This window comes from Felis catus, chromosome B4 (genome assembly GCF_018350175.1).
Source record: "Felis catus isolate Fca126 chromosome B4, F.catus_Fca126_mat1.0, whole genome shotgun sequence".
Lineage (NCBI taxonomy): Eukaryota > Metazoa > Chordata > Mammalia > Carnivora > Felidae > Felis > Felis catus.
This window is the reverse complement of record NC_058374.1, coordinates 76,676,901-76,698,965: the sequence shown is the minus strand read 5'-3', so window position 1 is coordinate 76,698,965 and position 22,065 is coordinate 76,676,901. Positions and strand designations below refer to the sequence as shown.

Sequence of the window (22,065 nt, the reverse complement as noted above, 5' to 3'; positions counted from 1 at the left end):
ATTTAAAAAAATTAATCACCTTTGGAGATGCTAAGAAAGTAACTCATTATTGTGAAAAATGTAAATAAAGGGAAAGGAATCAAGCACTGATATGTTTTTCCTGTGTGGCTCGTAAAAGTTCACTCAGGTTAACCAAGTAGTGAAGAGAGGGAGGTTTCTCTTAGTAAAGGTGTTTCAGCTGTCAGATGCAGAAAGAATGACAGAATATCACTATTTTGCAACCCCTAATGAAATAATGGATCCAAGCATTGATTATCCACAGCTACTTATGATGTATCTCTCTTGATAGAAGAACACACCCGGGGAATAATCTTCCCAGATGTTGAACCTGAATCACATCAAGCTTCTACATATAGAGATGCAACCAAATTCCAGGCTGTGGGAAACTACAAGACAAATGACCTTGTTTCTTCAACAAATAAATTGCTAGGTGGGGGGAAAGAGAAAAGGAGGTAATGGTAGTTTAAAAAACGCTTAAGCAACACCAATCATGTGCATTATAGAGACTGTATCCGGATCCCAATGTAAACAAATTACTTTAGAAATGAGACCATTGGAGAATTCAAACAATCAGGTATTTGATATTAACACATTGCTGTTAATTCTATAGGACTATTTTTTAAGTCCTTATCTCTTAGAGATGTGTACTGAAATATTTACAGATGAAATGATGTAATATCTGAGATTTGCTTCAAAAGAACCCCGGGGTGGGGTAGGCCTGCAGATGAAACTCAGTGGGCCATGAGTTGATAATCATTGAAGTGGGGTAATGAGTACATAGGAGTTTGCTATATTATTCTTTCCACTTTTGTGTGTTTGAAATCTTCCATAATAAAAACTACAAGAAAAAAACAAATGAGGGGAGGACCAGAGAAAGAAGGAGAAAGAGAAAATCCCAAGCAGGCTTCGCACTGTCAGCTTAGAGCCCGATGTGGGGTTCCATCTCACGAACCGTGAAACCATGACCTGAGCAGAAACCAAGAGTCGGACACTTAACTGAGGCACCCAGGCGCCCCTAGACTATTTCTAACGCTGAATGTCTGCCATGTGCCAGGCACAGTTTTAGGTCCTTGATTTGTTCTCAGTCATTGAATCTCTGAGCCACCATAAGGGCAGGGAACCTGTATTGTGCCCATTTTAGAGGTAAGGATGCGAAGGTCTAAAGAGGTTAGTTAACTTGTTCCAGGTCACAAACAGCAAGTGGAGAATCTGAGATCTGAGCTCAGACATTCCAGCTCCAGAGCCCGGGTGCTTAATTAAGTTCTACTATAGGCCCGACATGCAGTGCTAATCGTCCATCCACCTGAGCCCCTCTGGGGTCCTTTCTGCATTCACAGGCGCTCCCTGACCCTCCTGCATCCCTACCTTGCCCGCTGCCAGGCAGAAGAGGGCGGGGGCTGTGGGAACCTGCCAGTGGGACCCCACCTCGAGAGTTGAGGTGCGTGAGAAGAGCACTCCTGAGAGTCTCTGACCCATGAATTTTGGGCAAGGGCGGAGCCCTGGCTTGAGGTGGGGGCAGAGCTGTGCCAGGCAGGAGCAGCTGAACATTTCCTCCTTGTACTCGCAGCCCTTCCTGTCTTGCCCTGAGTGTGGCAAGGCCTGATGGGCCCTCACCTAGGTGTGTGTGCCCACGGGGAGGACCCGCCGAGCCAGCAGGCTGACTGCAGGAATGGGAAGAATCTTCTCTGAGAGGGGGAAAGAGGCAGGAGGCCGCACACAATGACATCGAGGTGTCCTCGTGGCCTGTTCCCAATTGTCTTCCAGCTACCGAGAAGCGATATGAGTTTGGCCTCCTGGCTCTCTGGAGATTACAATCTAAAGGATTTGAGGATTAAAATCTCCAAATATTCTGAGTGCTTGTAGCCACCCCGGCAGGCCGGCACCCTGTCGGCATAGTTTTCTGCTATTTGAATCTTCTCCCCATCCTCTCCCTCACCTCATTCATTTTTTAAAAAATTGTGAATGTTTATTTTTGAGAGAAAGAGACAGAGAGACGGTGTGTGAGTCGGGGAGGGGCAGAGAGAGAGGGAGACACAGAACTCGAAGCAGGCTCCAGGCTCTGAGCTGTCAGCAGGGCCCTATGGCAGGGCTCGAACTCGTGAACTGTGAGACCATGACCTGAGCCGGATGCTCAACCCACTGAGACACCCCTCCCTCACCTCATTCATTGATTCGGCACTTACTCCATGGCAGGCACTGTGCCTGGCACTGAGGATATAAGGGTGGATAAAACAAGGTTTTATTTATCTCAGGAAGCTCACAGTATGCTAGGGAGGCAGACACAGGAACAGAGAAATTCGAGGGTGGAAGAGAAAATACCTGCTCCTCACTCCCTCTCCCCAGGAGCCCTGTGGGGCTTAGCTCCCCATCTCTGGCCTAGTCTGGGTGGGTCACAATCCCTCTGTGAGTCTCCCTTCCCTATACCTTCTTGTGGGCTTTCCTTTAAAAGAGTGGGGAAGATAGAACGGTTCAGTCTAGAACAGCATAGTTGAACAGAAAGAAATATGTGAGACACAAGTGTGTGTCATGTAAGTAATTTAACTTGTTTTCATATCCACGTGAAAAAAAGCGAAAAGAACAAGTAGAACTAATTTTAAAAAAAAATTTGTTTGCATTTATTTCTTTTTGAGAGACAGAGTGAGACAGAGTGTGAGTGGGGGAGGGGCAAAGAGAGGAGACATAGAATCTGAAGCAGGCTCCTGGCTCTGAGCAAGCGGTCAGCACAGATCCTGACACGGGGCTCGAACCCACAAGCCGTGAGATCATGACCTGAGGCAAAGTCATCGTGACCTGAGGCAACGTCGGATGCTCAACAGACTGAGCCACCCAGGCGCCCCACAAGGAGAACCAATTTTAACAATATATCTTATGTAACCCAACATACCCCAAATATTATCACTTCAACCTGGAGTCAATATAAAAAATGTGAATAAGATACATTACATTAGATTTTCACGCTTGGAAAGGCAGTGTGTGTTTTACACTTACAGTATATCTCAGTTTTGACTCTTCACATATTAAGTGCTTGGCAGCTACCCGCGGCTAGTGCCTACTCCATTGGACAGCACACATCCAGATGATCAGTTTGGGATTTGGTCGGCCCTGGCCAATTTTGGAGCTGGAAACTCAACTCCATCACCCAAGAAACAGGCTGTGTCTACTGTGCCAGGAAGAAGGGTAACCGCAGCCTCATGTTCCTGCCCAGAACACATTCCCCCTGGGGGGCCAGGCAGGAAAATGGGCTGAGGCTGTGCCCTGGGTGTGGCCCATTAGCCAATCAGAGAGCTAAGGGCTAAGGGGTGGGGGGAAGGGAGCCCCCTTGGTCAGGGCTCTGACAACCCCAATGTGGGCACAGAGAGAGCTCAGAGACACCGTGCCCTTATTCTGTGGTCTCCTTGTCACATGCCTCTCCATCCCTTCCTCCAGCTGCGTCTGCCAAAATGCTACCTTCAAGATGTAGGGACAAAATCAAGGGAAAAAAGAAGGCAGACCAGAAGAAAACACACCAATATTTTAACCATGATTTTTCTCCAGGTTATGGAAGTAGATAAGTATTTTTTTTCTTCCCATTTTACCACATTTGCTTAAAATTTTTTAAATTATGAACACACTTTAATTATGTAACCGGAAAAGGAAATCTGTATAGATTTTGAAAATCGTGCTTGGTGTTCAAAGACCGGTTTAAATGCCAACTCCCTTGAAGGATTCCCAGGCCTCCCTCTGTGTCACTTTCCTCTGTTATGGTTCTTACTATACAGCCCTGAGGGTCCCGAGTTTAACCGTGGGCTTGTCTTCTCTCCTCTCCAGCATCTTGAGGGTGGCTTCTGCATCTTGCCATCGCCATAAGGCCTGCCTCCGTGTCTTCTAGCCAGTAGGGGCTCTCTACATGTTGTGGAATGGATGACTGAGGCAAGCTGGAGCCTGCAAGGCTCCAATTGGGCTGGATGCCTTAGGGTTCAACAGAGTCCTGCTATTCCTTCTTCTTCCAGCCAAGCTGCTCTGCTCCCTGACTTCCATTTCCCACTGTATAAAATCACAAAGTCCACAGGTGGCAGGGGACACACCTTGAGAGTTCACACTGTCCAGTCCGGGTCGTACTCTTCCTTCCTCTCCTCTCCCTGTTTCTTGATAGGTTATGTGCTTTATCCACTTGAGCCCAACCTGGTTGTGAACATGTCAGAATTTAAAGTCCCCTAGTGCCAAAAGAAATTGGATAGCCTAGAAGGAATGGATAAATTCCTAGAAACGCACAACTTTCCAAGACTGAATCATGAAGAAATAGAAAAGCTGAAGAGACTGTAACTAGTAAGGAGAATGAATCAGTAATCAAAAGAAAAAAAGCCATCGAAGAAAATCCCAGGACTATATGGCTTCACTGGTGAACTCTACCACGCTTTTCAAGAATTCACTCCAATCCTTGTCAAAATCTTCCCCCAAAAATTGAAAGAAGGGAACACTTCCAAATTCATTTGATCACACCCGCAGTATTCTGATATCAAAGCCAGACGATGCTATCACAAGAAAAGAAAACTACTAGGTGTTTACATCCTGATGAACATAGATGCCAAAGTCCTTAACAAAATACTAGCAAACCGAATTCAACACATGTAAAGGATCACACACCACGTCCAAGGAGGATTTATCCCTGGATGCGAAGACGGTTCAACAAACAGAAATCAATTAAAGAGATACATCCATGAACAGAAGGAAAGATTTTTTTAAAAATCACATTAGCATCTCAGTAGATGCATTTGACAAAATTCAGCATCTTTTCATGATAAAACTCAACAAACCAGGGATAGAAGGAAATTACCTCAACATAATAAAGGCAATATGTGAAAATCTTGTCACTAGTATCATACTGAACATTGAAAAACCGAGAGCTTTTCCTCTAAAGCTACTTTCTCTCTTGCCACTTCTATTCAACACGGTACTGGAAGTTCTAGCCAGAACAATTAGCAAGAAAAAAGAATAAAAGGCATCCACATTGGAAAGGAAGAAGTAAAAATATCAGCCTGCAGATATTTGTAGAAAACCCCCCAAAGATTCCAGAAAACCCCATCAGAATAAATGAATTCAGTAAAGTTATGGGATACAAAATCAACATACAAACCAGTTGGAGAGACGGATAAAGAAGTATAGTGTAGGGGCGCCTGGGTGGCGCAGTCGGTTAAACGTCCGACTTCAGCCAGGTCACGATCTCGCGGTCCGTGAGTTCGAGCCCCGCGTCGGGCTCTGGGCTGATGGCTCAGAGCCTGGAGCCTGTTTCCGATTCTGTGTCTCCCTCTCTCTCTGCCCCTCCCCCGTTCATGCTCTGTCTCTCTGTCCCAAAAATAAAGAAACGTTGAAAAAAAAAATTAAAAAAAAAAAAGTATAGTGTACACACAATGGAATATTATTCAACCTTAAAAAAGAGGGAAACCCTGCCTTTGGGGTAACACGGATGAAACTTGAGGACATTACAAGTAAAATAAGCCAGTCACGAAAGGAGAGAAACGCTGTATGATTCCACTTTCATGAGGTATCTCAAGGAGACAAACTCATAGAAGCAGAGAGTTGAATGGTGGTTTCCAGGGGCGGGGGGAGGAGGAGGAAATGGAGAGTAGTTGTTTAATTAGTATAAAGTTTCAGCTATGCAGGATGAATTAGTCCTAGAGATCTGCTGTACGGCATCGTGCTTGTAGTTAACAATATTGAATTGCACACTTAAAAATATAAAAGGGTATATCTCATGGTAAATGTTCTTATCACAACAAAATGTTTCTTTAAAAAAAAAAAAAAAAAAAGGAGGAAGAAGAAGAAGAATTCAAAGGCAACAGGCCCGGTCAACTTGTCCTCAATTCTAGCTCCAGCCCTGGCCGGTAGAGGCACAGCCACTTTCTCTTGTTTTCTTTCCTGGGCTTCCTTCCGGGACCCCTAGTGTGACAGAGCCCTTGCCCGGCCCAGTTGATGGCTTGGGGCTGTGTTGGGGGTGGAGGAGCTCATGCCTGGTTGTCAGGCCTTGGCCATGGTCTCTTTTGTGAGATGCAACTCTCTGCTGGTTCACGTTCTGGCCTCTTTCCAGAAAAAGTGCAAATCTGTCTCACGCCAGTGACTGTCAACAGTTCCGGGGAATTTTTTTTTTTTTTTTTTTTTTTAACATGAGGCTGATCAAACACTTGTAACGGGCCTGAGACATCTCCCAGACCTCACTGTCACGAGTGCTGCAGAGAACAGTCTTCACAGCCTCAACCACACAGACGCCACTGAAATATTTACAAGGTTCCTGGCTCATGAAACGGAGCTTTCCGCTTAGGAGAAAGGGAAGGGACGTGGTGCGTGCGAAGTATCTACAACGTGTCGCACCACTCAGGGAGTTTCACTTTCGTGGTTTGTTTCTGTGAGGGACCTCCTGGAAGCTGACGCTTGCTCAAGGAAATGAACTTCTAATGGTGGCATTCTGAGCCTGGTGTAGTCTTGCTCCAGGGTAGAGGGCTAGGAAAGGGGTCTCTCCAACCCACCTCTTGGAGAGTTGTCTCCTGTGCTTGTGAATTCAGCTGCCTTGCCTAGACCAACCTCCACCCTCACCCTGGGCTAGGTCGTCCTGGGATTAGGCACACAATTGGCGCCTCCTGTTTTCCTTCCTCCAAGCACTTATTTTTGTGCCCTTCTGGTCCCTTGAGGGGCCGCCCTTCCTATCTCTGCCACCACTCTCTGTCTGTGGAATCCTACTCTTTTCTTTCAGATGTTGTTCAAAAGCCACCTCCTCCAGATCCTTTCTGTCCCCCAACCAAATATAACCGCTCCTTTTTCAGAACCTCCTGAAAGCACATCAATCATGTGTGATTTAGTCTGTAGGGTACCAGGGGATAAACACCTGTCATGTCACACCTACTAGAATTTTATGGCTCTTTGTAGCACACGCTACAGACTGGTGCTTGTTATAAGCTTCTGAACAATGACGAGGGTAGTGCCCATTCAACACACATTAGGGGCATTAAACTGAGTTCCCCGAGGGTGTGGATGGCTGTTCCACATCTTTGTCTCCTCAGCACCTAGCATGGAGCTGGCACACAGTAAGCTCTTGATAAGTGGCCCTGAATGGATGTTCACAACAGCTCTAACCTGTCAGGCCTATCACATCAGGCCCTGTGCGAAGCTTGATCCTAATTAGCTCATCGAGTCCTCCCAATCACTCTTTGAGACAGGCACTAAGGTTCCCCACTAAAAAGCAAGGCCCACAGGGCAGGGATTTGTGTCTTTTGTGTTAGATGCTGTATCTGCGTGATTGCCTGAGATGTAGCAGGCCCTCGGTGAATATTGGTTGAATGAGTGAATTAATGAATGAATATCCATTTTACAGATGAAAAAACTAAGCTTGGAGAGGTTTAATGACTTGCCTAAGTGGTAAGATCAAAATCTGCACCCAGATAGACCTAATCCAAAACCTACCTGTATTCTTCTTTATCAGTGAGCTCTACCCGGTGGAAGAGGAGTGGGGGCTGGAAGGATAGTCTTACTTTTTTTTTTTTAATGTTTATTTATTTTTTGAGAGAGAAAGGGAGATGGAGCGTGAACAAGGGAGGGAGGGGAGAGAGGGAGACAGAATCTGAAGCAGGCTCTAGGCTCTGAGCTGTCAGCATAGCGCCCGATGCGGGGCTCAAACTCACCGACTGTGAGATCGTGACCTGAGCTGAAGTTGGATGCTTAACCGACTGAGCCACCCAGGCATCCCGATCGAGTCCAACCTTTAAGGATCTTTCCATCTGGTAGAGAAGCAGACGTGCGCATATAAAAATCCCATAGCACAACGTGTGGTCTCAACAGAACCCGTGGCCATGCTGGGAATCAGGGAGGGCCAGCCCCAACAGCAAGACCCAGGGGACAGAAATGACTTATCAAGGGTCTGGACACTGCTAAGAGCAACAGAGCAGATGGGGCTGGGTGTGAAGAGCCTGGAAACCGCAGCTCCTGCACTTGGCTCCCCCTGCCCCAGCTCCCAGCAAACGCCCAGAAGTTGGGGGGTGGGGAGGAGAGAGGGGGACTGGAATGTGGTTTCACACCGGTAAGCAGTCCCTGCAGCTGGGAAGACGCTTCATGTCCCTGTGCTGTGGAGACACATCTGGGGAGGCCTCTTGTCACGGGGAAGGGGGTGAGGAGGTAGGAATGGAAACCCTAGCATAGAGAAGTTGTGTCACCAGGCTGTGGCTGGCCAGTCCGGGAGGTCAGGTTCTTTGTGGCAGGGCTGCTGCAGGGGGAGGTAGGAAGGGCCTGTAAGGACAGCAGTGAGAGGGGCAGGGGGCCAGGGACCAGGAGGACAATTTGTAGGAAGGCAGCCACTGCTGAAGCCCAGGTAAAGCCAGGAGGGCACATTGGTATGCCTGAGCTCACCTGGACCTCCACCTCTCATAGCCCACCCTGAGAAACCTGCTTGCTGTGAGGACCGGAGCTCTAGCCACTGCCTCGGCCCTTCCCTCTTACTGACTTCAAATGTGCAGGTTCTCTCTTCATCCCTGGGGGACAGGGGCTGTTGCAGGTTGGGGGGGGCAGTTATGGGTAAGGATCTGGGAAGAGGTACCCGGAAAGCTCTGCTTTTGCCCATCTAGGGAGTCGGAGAACCCCCAGCTCCCCCCACCACACCCCGACCAAGTGCTGTCACTGAAACACTCTTGGCCTGATGGTCCTGGAGATGGGGTCACATCCACTCTTCTCATCTCAGCTTGACCCCCAACATGTCATGTAACTTTGGGTTTGTCACTCACCCTCTTTGGCCTCTTGCTTCTATGGCTGTAGAAAGAGAAACCTCACCTCTGTCCACACCTCCGCCCCCCCCCCCCCCCCCCCCCCCCCCCGCCTCCCGTCCCACCTTCCAGGCGCTTGCTGCAAACAGAGCTGGCTGAGAAGTGGAGCAGAACAAGGATGGGGATGGGCTGCCTCGCTTGCGTTGGCCTGAAAGGAGGGGAAAGGAAACATGGCGCCCACACCCTCCCCTGCTCTGAAGAGCGGCCCCGGCCACACGGACCGGTGGTCTCTGAGTCTGTCCCTCTTACCTCAGCCTGGTCATTGAAGATGGTGAGGGGGTTCTGGGAGAGATGGAAGAACTTTCTTCTGACTCTCCACCCCCCTCCAGGTGCTGCTCTGGGCCTCTTCCCTCCTTGGCCTCACTCTGCAGGATGTCGTCATGTATTCCATGGTTCAGCCACTGTCCACGTGCTAACGACCAAGGAGCTCCAAACCTCCGAATCCAGCCCAGTCCCAGCTGCCGCACTGCTCGACTTGATGAGGCCCCAGAGCTGGGCTCCAGGGTGGGAAAGGGCATGACATTCCCCTAAAATACAATGCAAGGTGCCCTCTGAGCTATGTAAGGAAGGCACTGCCTAGACATCTCTTCTGGGCACCAGGAGCCTCTAGCTAACTGCCTAGGAGACATCTCTACCTAGATATCCCAGGAGCACCACAAACTCAACCTGACCCCCCCCCAAACACATCAGCCCCATCCTCCCTCTTACTAATGGCACCATTCTCCCAGGGTCTCAGCCTGCAAATCCCTCTGTCTTCAGCCTCTTCCCAAGTCCTGTCAATCCTGCCCCAAGCTGTCTGCCTCTCTCCATCTTTTCTGCCCCTGGATCATTTGTCTTATTTTTAAATTAGCAAACATGCATGGGGCACCTGGTATATGCCTGGCTCTGCTCTGAGTGCTTTACTAATACTAACTCAGTGAGGAAACAGAGGCACAGAGAAGCAAAGCATCTTGCCCAGGGCCGGGATTTGAGCCCAGGGAGACCGCTCTGCAGTCTGGGCTCCAGGCCGCCACAAGAACTCACAGAGTCTGCATTCTCATCAGCGTTGCCCTCCTTCAGGCCCTCCCCACCATTCCTCACAGGCTGACCCTTCTTCCCTTCTTGTTCAAGAGAATGCTTTAACGACAAATATCACTACAGCAGTTTGGTCTTTCTGAAGCATGATTTCGAACCTATTCCCCTGCTTGAAAACCCTTGGAACTTCCCCCCGCCCCCACTTCTGATGCTAACAGAATAAAGCCCATTCTCCGGGCTAGACAGTCAGAGATGTGACCCCAACAAGCTCCCGGCTCCCTGGGGAACCTCTCACTGTGCCTGGCTCCCCTCAGGCACCCCTTTCTCTAGCGATCCTGCCCAAGCCTGCTTCCCGCCCTGGCAGTGCACAGGGGTGAGCTCTGAATGGACCTTTTCCCGCCAAAGAAAGGCTGCATGTCTGAGTCCCCTTTGAATCACCAAAGCTTCTACCACAGTGTGTCACATAGAGCTAGGCACGACACACGTGATGAAGGAATAACAGCGGAACTGAGCTGCCTTATGAGGGTGGAAATTATTTCATTAAACAACATCTATGGAATCCTTGAGGCTAATACTAACAGCTGACGCTGAGAGCTTAGAAGAGAAAGAGGGACCAAAAGTCTAAACACAAGATATGTGTCAGAGGTCACAATTGCCAAGGAAATAAAATAAAGCCGGGGCAGGAAAGAGACTGCCCGATGAACTGGGTGGTGGTACATTGGTGGCATTCCTACTTATATAGGATCAGGAAGACCTTCCCAAGAAGGTGATGTGTGAGCAGAGCCGTGAAATGAGTGAGGGAGTGACCCATACAGCAATCTGTAGACATTCCAGGCAGAGGATGTAGCAAGTGCAAGGGCCCTGAGCTAACAGTATACTTGGCCTGTCAAGGAACAGCCAAGAGGCCTGTGTGGCAGGAGTGGAGTAAACAGGGAGAGAAGGAGCAACTGAGATTCGCAAATACATGAAAATGCTGAGGCCTACATAAATTCAGGCTCTGTGTAACACCATATGTCTGGGTAATAGTCACAGCTAGGATTTATCGAGTACATTCCACATGCCTGCCACAGTTCTCAGCCCTGCCAACGTGGAAACTGCTAGACAGGTTCTCTCAGAATCTACCAGGGAGACAAAGAAACTCCACAGTGTCATGTGACGGGTGCTAGGAAACTACAGAAAAAAGCACCAATCCCAGACCAGAGGCCAGGGAGGCTTCCTGGAGGAGGTGGCCACTAGAGCTGTCACGCAGGAGGAGAAAACTGCTCCAGAACACAGATTGGGGGGGGGGGAGGGGACGGTGGTGGCGTGCAGGCCAGGCAGACCTTGGGCAGCAGTGGGGGTGGGGGGAACTATGCCAACAGTTTGCAGAAGGAAGGGGACAGGAGAAGGGCTGGGAAGGACAGCGAGGGCTGAGAGAGCCTCTAGACAGGGACACCCCGGCTTAAGCAAGCATGTAGGCAGTTGGTAGCTAGGGGGCGGGACACAAAGGGTGAACAGAGTTGGAGTCACAACTCAATAATCTAGCTGCACACCAAGTGCCCTGCTCTCTCACCGTCATTGGGTGGGTCTAGCTGAGAGACGACAGAGAAGCAGACGGTAAGGGGCCATCCCTGCATTGGGACTTGGTTTCTCATCTTATCCTAGGAAGTTCAGATCCTTTTAGGCAGATCTCAGAGTCCTCACCCTGGAGCGGCCCAAGACACTAATTCCTCAGCTAATAATGACTCACATGCTGGCTGCACTTCGTGGTCTTTAGTGAGCTTCCACCGCCATAACCTGTGTGCCTCACAGTCAATCTAGGATGGACAGAGCTCTTTCTTTCCATAGGAGACGCTGCAGCTCACAGAGATCAAGGCCTTGCCAAAGTCACAAGGCCAGAGGGTGATCAAGTTGGGAATCCAGCCCAGCTCGTGAGATTGCAAACTCCGTAGCAACACTGCAGCAGCTTTGGAAAACTGGGCCCGGCGATGGCCAATTCCCAAGGACAAGCCTGGGAGAGGGGAGGGAACAGGCTCTGGAAGGGGGCAGGGGTGATGGAGGCAGGAGTGGAGGCAGAAAGGAAGCAGCATCTTGGGAATGGGGATGGGAGTTGGAGATGCTTTGAGACAGAGCTAGAAGCCTCTCCAGAAAGGCCTGGTTAGATGGTCCAGCAGGGCTGAAAACAAAAACAAAAACCAAAACAAAAACACCAGCACCTGCATCCTCCCACACCAGGCCTCTGCGACAAGGCAGGGAGGGGCCCATTGCTCCCATTTCACAGGTGGGAAAATGGAGGCAAAGGAGAGGTGCCTATATGGCTTGCCAAAGGCCCATAGGAACGGAGGGCCCAGGGGCCCTATTAGAAGCCAGGGAGGGTAGATGAGCCAGCCGTGGGAGACTTTCCCCACTCTGCCGTGGATGATGAAACAGATGAGAGGGGAGGTGGAAATGGAGACAGAAATCTGGAACGCATCCAGAGGCAGGGAAGGGGGAGGCTGAGGCTTGAACAGAAAGAACCTGTCAGCGGCAGAGATGGTGGAGCGATAAGGCCCTGACACCCAGCTCCAGTTACAGGCAGGCAGCATCAGCTGGTCGGGTGTCACGGAGTCCCCGCGCCTCCTCCCGCCCTGCGGACCCATCCACTTGGGTGGCTCTGCAGCACGCGCTCCCTAGTCCCGGGATGAGGGTTCAGGGTGGAGGGGACGGGGGAGGGGGCGGCGCGCCTCCTCCTCCCCACGGGCTTGTAAATCCGCAGCGGCCTCCGCAGCAGCCTCCCAGCCCGCCCCCGGGCCCCCTCCTCCTCCTGCGCCTGAATGGTACATTCCGGTCCGCCTGGCCCGGCTGCAGTGGATGTTGCTAGAACCCACGCGGAGGAAGGAAGAGACGCAGGCAGGCTGCGGTGACCCAAGCGGCCGCCCCTGCCTCAGGGACCCCTTCCCGGAGAGACGGCACCATGACACAAGGAAAGGTACCGGCATCTCCCCCACCTGCACCATCATCCTTCATCCTTCGGCTCCCCGCTCCCCGTCATCCCGAGCAAACTCTCTGGACCACTATAAGCATCCTTCCCCAGCTCTTGTGCGAAGGTCCTCTGTGGTCCTTGTTGCAGTCAGAGGACCAAAGGCGCATTTCAAGTGATAGGTCAGGGCCTCTTCCTGCCCAACAGGCCCTCTCACCCCAGGGGCTTTGGCATCTCAGTACCCTTCACAGGTACCCAGTTTCCCTTAAGGAATCAACCTGGGTGTCCAGGGTGTGGTGGGGGGACTAGAGGGGGGCACCTGGGTGAGCCCCAAGGAGTGGTGCCTATCCTGCCCCAACCACATTATGCTCATCTTTCCCACCTCCACAGAAACCCCCACCCCCACCCCCCAGCCAACTCATTCCACATCTGGACACATGCTTTGGGGGGGGGGGAGGGGATTACTATGGCAACCCTGCATCAGGATGCTTTAATTTGTGTTTTTGTTTTGGCTCGACATGGGACTAGATGGAACCAGATAAAACGTCGTCTCTTTTTTTCTAGTTTTAGGCCTGAAATGGAGGGGAAGGGCTGGGGCAGAGACTTGGCTGGCCTAGTGGGGTTACATAACATCAACAGCCTGTGGAATTATACAACAATCAGGGCCTGGGGCAAAGGGGGAGGGTCCTCTGGCCCTCTGTTTTGGGGGTGCCAAGGATTGGGCAGAGAAAACAGAAGAGGAGCCTCCCCTACACTCCCCCTTCCTTTCTCCAAGATGAGCCTCAGAGCCAATGGCATCCTTCCCTGGGCTCTCAGACCCTCCTCTCTGTTTTTAAGCTCCTGAGACCTCAAAATGATGTCACTGGTGATACCACCTCCTGCCATTGGGCAGACCTCACTTGGGAATGAGGGTGTGTGTGTGTGTGTGTGTGTGTGTGTGTGTGTATGGGGGGCAGGGCCCAGGAGGCTCTGGGGCTGATCGGCAGGGTGGGGGTTGGGAGGAGGGCCCATTCGTGACAGGGCTGAAGTCAGAGGTGATAATTCTTTTCCTGGGTCTGGTTTCAAAGGACCTTGGTTCTGGTGGGCTGAAATGGGTTTTCCTGGATGTGAGCCTTCTGGTCTGGATGAGGAAGGAGGTTGGGGAGTGGGAGGGCAGCAGGTGAACCAGGGCCCCATTCTCACAGGCCTAAGCTCCTCAAGGCCCTTCCCTAAGGAGGCCTGGGGGGTGTTCACCGTGGTGAAAATGAAAAGCCCCCTCCCCACACCTACTGCTGATTCCACCCCCCCACCCCAGTCACTTTGCTGACATCGCCTCCTGTCCTCAATGAATGTAGCACATCGCCCCGCCTCCTCTGCCTCTGACCCCCAGCTGGCTCACAGGCTTTCTGAGGATGGAAAAGAACTTTCCAGTTCAGTGGTCCTTAGGGCTGAGTGGAGACAGAGATGTTCTGGTGCTCGCTTCCCTCTGGGCTGCCTCAGCTGGACGCAACCTACAAAGAATGAACTCAGCGGCCTTCCTCTGCGGCCCTTCGGGTTTAACACATTCTTTCTGAAGCCAGAACTAAATCCCATTCATTTTCTGAGGCTTAGTCTTTTTGTTGCCGGTCAGTTTTCATACACCCCCTCCCCCACAGTCTTCCCTTCCCTGGCGGCAGCACTCAGGCCCTTCCAGCTCACATCCTCTCCCCAAAGCTTAAGTGGACCCTCTGGGGCCTGGGGCAGAGCTGAGAGTAAATGCGCTTGAGTTTTCAACCTGCCATGGCACAATTCCCTCTGGGCCTCAGTTTCCTCATCTGTCAAGTGAAGGAAAGCGTTGAGCTAGATACCTTCTGAGATCCCTTCCAACAGTGAAGGTCTGTGATTCTGTTCTGGTTTGGGAGAGAGGCTGAGGTTCACAACAGGATGAGGCCAAAACAGGACCCTTCACCAGGGACCTCTTGCCCTTTCCCCACTCTATGGTCCCCTTTCTTCCTCATATCTCCCCTCACCCCTCTCTGTTTCCCTGCTCACCCATCCCCACCTTCCTAGTGTCATCCCCAGCCCAACAGAAGGAGGCCAGTCCCAGTGGATGGGGCCTGGGCTTTGCAGCCCAATGGGCTATGTGTGGCTCTGTGGCCTTGAACAAGTCATCCTTCCTCTCTGAGCCTCGGTTCCCTCATTTTAAAACAGGGATCAGGGGTGCCTGGGTGGCTCAGTCGGTTGGGCATCCAACTTCAACTTAGGTCATGATTTCATGGTTTGTGAGTTCAAGCCCCTCATTGGGTTCTCTGCTGTCAGCACAGAGCCCACTTCAGATCCTCTCTCCTCCCCTCTCTCTCTCTGCTCCTCCCCTGCTCTCTCTTTCTCTCTCTCTCTTTCAAAAATAAATAAACATTAAAAAAAAAAAAACAACCAGGGGTCAAAATATAACCACCAAGGTAGCAGGGAGATTAAATGAAAGAATCTTTCATTCAATAATATTCTTGAGGGCCTACTCTGTGCCAGGCCCTTCCCTGAACCCCAGGGAGACAGTGGAACCATACACACCCCTTCTCTGCCCCAGGGACAGCCCCATGGTGGCCTCTCCTAAGAATTTCTCCTTCCTCAGTTATTTTTTAAACTTTTTTTTAAAGTGTATTTATTTTGAGAGAGAGAGAGGGCATGCATGTGCATGCAGGAAGGCAGAGAGAGAGAGAGAGGGAGGGAGGGGGAGAATCCCAAGCAGGCTTGGCACCTGAGTCCAACACAGAGCTTGATGTCACGATTTGTGAGATCATGACGTGAGCCAAAATCACGAGCCGGACGCTTCACCGACCGAGTCACTCAGTTTTTTTCCCTTCTCCTTCCTCAGTTTTTATTCCAGCTTCAGTGTGTGCCTCTGGCCAGCCCTGACCCTCCTGGAGCTCAGTTCTCCCATCTATAAAAAAAAAAGGGGAGGAGGGAGAGTCTTCCTCCGCCACCATCTTTATTGGGGTATAATTGACAAATGGTAATTGTATATATTTAAGGTACACGACCTGAATGTTTTGATATACATGTATATTGTGAAATGATCACAATCAAGTCAGTTAACATCACTTCACATAGTTACCTTTCTTTGTGTGTGATGAGAACACTTAAGATCCACCCTCTCAGCAGATTTCGAGTATACAATAAAGTATTGTTAACTATAATCACCATGCTGTACATTAGATCTCCAGAACTTATTCATCTAGCACAATGGAAACTTTGTGCCCTTTGACCAACACCTTCCCATTTCCCCCACCCCCCAACCCCTGGCAACCACCATTCTACTCTGTGCTTCTATGAGTTTGGCTATTTTCGATTCCCAATATAATTGGTATCACGCAGTTTTTGTCTTTCTGTGTCTGGCTTATTTCCCTGAGCCTTGTTGCAAATGGAAGGATCTCCTTCTTTCTTAAGGCTGAATAATATTCCATATCCCGTGTAAAATAGGGAAATTATTGTCTGCACCCCCACCCTTCCTAGTGCAGGTGAGAAAGTACCCATGGAAGTTCCAGATATTGGGGGCTGGTGGGGAGGACTTGGAAGGCACCCTTTCCCTGGTGACTGTCTCTCTTCGCCTCTATTCCACAGATCTCCGTGGCTAACAAGGCCCCCGGGACGGAGGGGCAGCAGCAGGCCAATGGTGAGAAGAAGGAGACTCCAGCAGTGCCCTCGGCCCCGCCCTCCTATGAGGAGGCCACCTCTGGAGAGGGGTTGAAGGCAGGGGCCTTCCCCCCAGCCCCGTCGGCTGTGCCTCTCCATCCCAGCTGGGCCTATGTGGATCCTAGTAAGTCTCTCAGCTCCTGGAGGCTGGAACATCATGGGGAGTGGTAGGCCCAGAGGAAAAACTTGGGTAGGAGGAAGTTGCCCATAAATAGATGCATTGTATGGTTGTTATATGAGGCTCTGTTGTCAAAGGCTTGGGATTTGGAGGGCTATTCCAAGAGTAGGTCAAGGAGGACTCCATGAAAAGGGAGAGACACAATATTTTCTGTCATAGTACTCGTGGATGGGGAAGAGGGGATTCTTTTCAAGTCACCAAGCTAGGGCAAATAGAGGGAGTAAATAGGGGGAGGGGGTGGATCAGGGGCTATTCTAGAGAGGCTTTCCTCAAAGGGGTACGTTAAAAGGGTGGAGGGAGGTCAGCGTAGACACAGGAAAGGGCAGCATTAAGCTGTGGCTGGCTCCCTGTGAGTGGAGGTGTCGTGTTTACATGTGGGCTGATCCAAAACTTCCCCCTGAAGGCCCCAGGGATGTTGGGGGCCAGGGGTCTGAGGATCACTTCACCCTCACTTTCCTTACCTCTCTTCCCTTCTCCAGGCCTTTGTTGGGGACAGGAGGACATGACATGGGGAAGGTATATGGATGCCAGCCTTAGTGCCCCTCATGGCCAGGCATAATTCATAGGCACACTTACCCAGGCGAATGCCAGCTCCCTGTAGACCAAAAATCACAGCCCGTGGGAGCCCCTCTGTTAGATTGAGCAGCTTGTGGGAGCTTTGCCTTGGGGGCTGGGAACATACAGCTCCCCACGTGCTAAGGAAGGGCCCCTTCTCAAATCTTCCTCAGCCCCGGCAGCCTCCCTAAGCAGCCCCTCAACCCCCTTCCCCCATCTTATATACTCCCACCCTCCCCAGCAGAATTCTAGAAGGAATCCCAGGAACAATGCCTCAGACAGAGCCTCTACTCACCGGGAGTGGCCACCATGGTCCACACCCCTTACCACAAACCCTCTCGGCCCAGAGCCAAGCAGACCTACCACACCGTGACCTACTGGAGAGCCAATGAAGGTCTGGTGTTTGTGTGAGCCCTTCTCACTGCCCCAGACACCCACAGGGCTTTCTCTGTCCTCACCGCCTGCTCAGTGGTCTGGCCATTTGGGCTTTGGCAGGAGATGTAGACCGCACATGCAAGTGGAAGACAAAAGGGTGAGGGCCTCCAGGCCCCAGGTTTGCAGCGGGTTCCCCTCTCTCCCCCTTCTTCATTTTCCATATCCAGGTTGCCAGGGCTAGCTGCCTTAAATAGTGTTTTCCAGGGAACTGTCGGGGCAGGACGGAAGCTCATTTTAGTCAACATGCGACAAACATTTCTAAGTGTGTGTCAAGCACTGTGACCAGTGGTGCTAAGTTTCTAGCGATGCATGGATTTGCAAGGCTTGTTGCCCCCACGGGCCTGACTATATAGACAAGTAAACAGACACTACCACACAATGAAAGAGATGCAGTGATAGAGGCCTAGGCAGCTTACCCTAATCCGTGTGGCAGTCAGGGAAGACTTCCTGGACAAAGGGGTATCCACATTGAGTCCTGAAGACTCAATGAGTTAGCCTGGTGAAGAGGCGGGGAAATGAGTGTTCAGGCTGAAAGAATATAATGTGCAGAGGCCCAGAGGCAAGAAAGCACGTGGCTGAGAAAATATAGTCAGGCTGGAGAAAAGTAGGAGGGAACAGTGTGCACTGGGGCTGAGAGCTCGGGGGAGGCTGTGGAAGCTTTGTTCAAGAACTTGAACTTGAGTAAAAGGCAGTGGGGAGCCATCAAAGAGCTTGATGCAGGGTCAGCTTTGAAAGACCAAGACTGACGCTTTTGCTGTGGAGGGAGGGTAAGATCGTGGAGAAATGGCAAGAATTAAAAGGACAGTGGAAGAGAACAGAGCAGAGGCCTCAGGAATGGCCCAGATGAGGGGTGCAAAGGAGAGGGCAGCATAGTCCCCACCAGGCACAGAGCCATCGGCTTTCGCTTTCATCTAGTTTTGTCCCCAGGAGGTGAGTGTCACGGACCCATATCGCAGAAGACACTCCAAGATGGCTGATAGTCAGTCTGAGAAGAGGGGGCCACATGTGGGTCTGTTTGACTGTGGATCCTATACTCTTTCACAGGCCTGATATCTGGGTTCTCAGTTCTGGGACCAGGCCCCCAAACTTCATCCCCAGCCATACCCCACCCCTTGCCCTTGTCCCAGCTTTACTTCCCCCTCCAGTCTTCCCCCTGCCCTGCTTCCCAGCTGGGGCACCAGAAGGTTCTCCCATCCAACTAGTCCCTGGTTCTCACCCCAAGGGCCTCAGAGCAGGCAGGGGTAGGACCTTAGACCCTGAGATGTGCTAGGTGGCCTTGGGAGAGTGGCTGTCTCTCTCTGATTCTTAGCCACTAAAGGGAGCCAGCGTGTTTAGGGAAGAGAGTGGGGGACACAAGAGAAAAGGGCCACATTTGTATGGCAGGGATTGGCCCCCAGGGAGCCCCAGTCAGCATGCAAGGAAGGGGTAGGGAGATGACAGTGTGTTCTCAGGACTCAGGAGAAGCAGCTGGGGGAAAAGGTCTGAGGGTGGGATGGGGTGAGGTGGGAGGTTTGAGAACGGAACTAGAGAAAAAAGCTACCCCAGTCCAGAGAGCCAGTTTGACAAAAGTCAGCTCTGAACAGGTGGCCATTGGGGGCAGCATTTATATACATGGGAGCCCTCATGGCCCTCCCCATGTCCATACAGGCAGCTCCAGCTATGAGAACGGATTCCCCGCCGGAGACCATGAGCTCTTCACCACCTTCAGTTGGGACGACCAGAAAGTTCGCCGAGTCTTCATCAGAAAGGTAACCACCTCCTCCCAACTCTCCAGGACTGGGGGACTCTGGGGTCTACAGAGGCCATCCCTGTGTCCCCTTCTCTAGTGACCCCAGCTGATAGCACCTGCTGGGAAGTGCTTCACCCCACTGCCCCCTGCTATACCCAAACTCATTGTCTCAACCTGTCTCCAGATACATGGGGCCCCTTGTCCTGTGGGGGTGGGTTCTGGAGCAAAGTTGCTTGTCTCTCACCTTGTCCTGGGTCCATTCTAGTGACCCCTAGGAAAGAAAGGGGAGGGTATAGGATGTAGGTCTGGAGAGTAGATTGAGTCACTGGGAAGCTGGGGTACTCGCTGAGCTTCACTGGGGGCCTGAGCCTCCCTAGCCTCCAGTGGGGGCTCCCCAAGCTGACCGGAACTCCCTCCCAAACCTAGGTCTATACAATCCTACTGATCCAGCTGCTGGTGACGTTGGGTGTCGTGGCTCTCTTTACCTTCTGGTGAGTTGGTTGTGTGAACAAGCACCTTCTAGGGGCAGCCATGGCAAGGCCTGGGGCGGGGGTCCCTGAATCAGACTGCTCTTGGAATGTTTGCCTGAAAAGATTTGTGTGGGGCAGTGGAGGCCCTCACACTGGGGAGGAATCTTAGGGAGTGCCCACGGAGGAGTCCTCTATCCAGCAGGGGTGGACCCGGTACCTTCTGGGCCTGCTGGTGCCTGGGAAGTGGTCATTCCTCTCAGATCTTCCAGCCCCACAGCCGGGTACCTCCATGTCCCAGCCGGGGACTGTGGCTGGGGCTCCCTATGCCACCAGGATCCCTTCTTCCTTTCTTCTTCGCAAGTCCTGGGAGCCGTGGTGGGGCAGGTGCAGACGTGGAAATGGAGACATAGGGGAGATTCTGATTCTCTCCCCCTCCTTTCTCTGCAGTGACCCCGTTAAGGACTATGTCCAGGCCAACCCAGGATGGTACTGGGCATCCTAGTGAGTATACCCCAGGCCTCCAGGCCCCTTCCCAGAGAACCCTCAGTGGCACAGGGTGGGAAGTCTCTACGGACAGAATCCAAGCCCATGGCTCTCTCCACCCCAAAGGAAGACTGTCCTCACAAGAGCATGACCAGACGGGCCCTTTGGATCTGAGAGGGAGGGAAGAAGACAGACATAGGTTCTGGTGCTTGCACAAAGAGGGGAGGTGGGCTGGGGCCCTGGCTGGAGAGACCCAGACCTTGGCCCTGAGGGGGAGGGGGGGGGCTGGAACACCTTGGCCCACACTAATGATAATGTTGCTACTCTTATTAACATTGTTGTTATTAATGCCTATGAATTATTAATCATAGTAACTACCACTTACAGAATGCCTAATAAGGGCTGGGCCTTGTTCTGTGCGCTGGATATACAGTATTGCATTCGATCCTCGAGTCTACTGGGTATGATTATCTCAGAAAACTAAGGCTCAGAGAGGTTGAGTAATTTGCCCAAGGTCACACAGCTAGTCTGTGGCGGAGCTGGGATTCAAATCCAGGATTTAGGTTGAGGCTTGTGCTCTTAATCACTCCACTTGGCAGGCTCCCGTCTTCTCAAGGCACTTGGCTCCTGCTTGCCCTCTATTCTTTAAAGAACATGGCAGGTAACTTAAGAGAAGAAGTTGGGTGGCGTAGGTGATCCTTGACCCTCCTATGCGAGCAATTAGGGGTCATTTGGGGGTAATTCCAGGCCAGAACTACCCTGGGCTCAGAGCAATACCGCTCTCACCGAAGTGTCCTTCAGCGCCCACTGTGAGCCCAGCGCTGTACTGGGCACTGGGGCTACTGGGGAGGAGACCTCTGTAGGGAAAAGTAGTGAGTGGCACAAAGCAGCACGGGAGTGAGCAGCATTCAGAGGAGGGGAGGCGGGAGGGCTGAGCCTGAGACATCCAAGAGTCAGTCAAGTGGACTGAGGTCCACTTGAGAGGGTGCACCTCAACAGATGCAGACTGAAGTGGCTCAAGCAAAAGCGTGGGAGTGGGGCTGCACGTGGTACATGTGGTAAATACGAGACAAGACCGGCAGGGGGCTGGAAGGCTCCACGTAAGGGAATCTGACATCTCAGAGAGCAGGGGGTCTTCCGGGGTGGGAGCTCTGAATGCCCGGCAAGGAGCTTACGCACTCCAGCTGTCCCAGGCCCGCTCCTGGGTAGAGGTATGGTGGAGATGTGGGCTCAGCCCAAAGCCTCCTGAACCATCCCGAGCCCAGAACAGTCCGAGTGGGCCTTGAATTAATACAAGCCAACCATAGGCTGACAGGAAGGAGGCCCATCCTGGCCTCGGTGGCTCCTCGGAGGAGCAGAGGAGTGGAGGGGAGGCTCAGTCAAGTTGGGAGTCCCAGGGGAGGAGACATTCACGCCTAGAGCCTTTCTTAGGGCATAGAACAGAGGACCCGTCTGCAGACCAGGCGAGGAGGCATGCATCTTGGGGAACTGGGGGCACTGTATGATAAAGCTAATGAGGCCCCAGGGACGGCCACCCCGGCCAACACACATGGCAGGTTGGCATGGCTCCCAGTACGTCAGCACCCCCTGGCAGACTCAGGTGCCCTGAGGACTCTGGAATGGAGTCCCCAGGCCCCTCACCAGGACTTCTGTGGGAGGGTCTGCAGGACTCCAGGTCCTGAGCAGATGGCGACAGGGAGACAGCCCGGGAATGAGCAGGCTCAGAAGTGGGGCAGAGTCCACCCCACTGAGGGCAGGCATGAGACTCTCGCCCGTGAATGGTGAGGTTTAACAACGCTCCTCCTCAACATCTCCAGACAGAAAGCAGAGATGCT

The 22,065-nt window shown here is 51.8% G+C and overlaps 1 protein-coding gene and 2 long non-coding RNA genes across 4 annotated transcripts in view; 1 reads left to right on the top strand and 2 right to left on the bottom strand.

Moving 5' to 3' along the window:
- Nucleotides 1–271: 271 nt before the first annotated feature.
- Nucleotides 272–8,790, bottom strand: LOC123386594. Its single transcript, XR_006600705.1, has 3 exons — nucleotides 8,043–8,790; nucleotides 7,650–7,745; nucleotides 272–426 (listed from the first exon to the last, which is right to left on the bottom strand). It is a non-coding gene; the product is annotated as an uncharacterized LOC123386594 (long non-coding RNA).
- A 41-nt stretch (nucleotides 8,791–8,831) lies between these two features.
- LOC109501574 lies at nucleotides 8,832–17,334 on the bottom strand. The gene is made up of 3 exons (XR_006600704.1): nucleotides 17,135–17,334; nucleotides 9,030–9,307; nucleotides 8,832–8,928 (listed from the first exon to the last, which is right to left on the bottom strand). It is a non-coding gene; the product is annotated as an uncharacterized LOC109501574 (long non-coding RNA).
- Nucleotides 12,586–22,065, top strand: part of FAIM2 (Fas apoptotic inhibitory molecule 2) — a 30,645-nt gene continuing 21,165 nt past the window's right edge. The window contains exons 1-5 of one of the 2 annotated variants that reach the window (XM_006933680.5): nucleotides 12,586–12,741; nucleotides 16,309–16,504; nucleotides 19,196–19,296; nucleotides 19,704–19,768; nucleotides 20,195–20,248. In XM_006933680.5, coding sequence (XP_006933742.1) covers nucleotides 12,727–12,741; nucleotides 16,309–16,504; nucleotides 19,196–19,296; nucleotides 19,704–19,768; nucleotides 20,195–20,248 — 431 coding nt within the window. In that variant the 5' untranslated portion in view covers nucleotides 12,586–12,726. Of the gene's footprint in view, nucleotides 12,742–16,308; nucleotides 16,505–17,376; nucleotides 17,508–19,195; nucleotides 19,297–19,703; nucleotides 19,769–20,194; nucleotides 20,249–22,065 lie in introns of those variants that run through there. The other variant, XM_006933681.5, reaches the window with a different exon arrangement.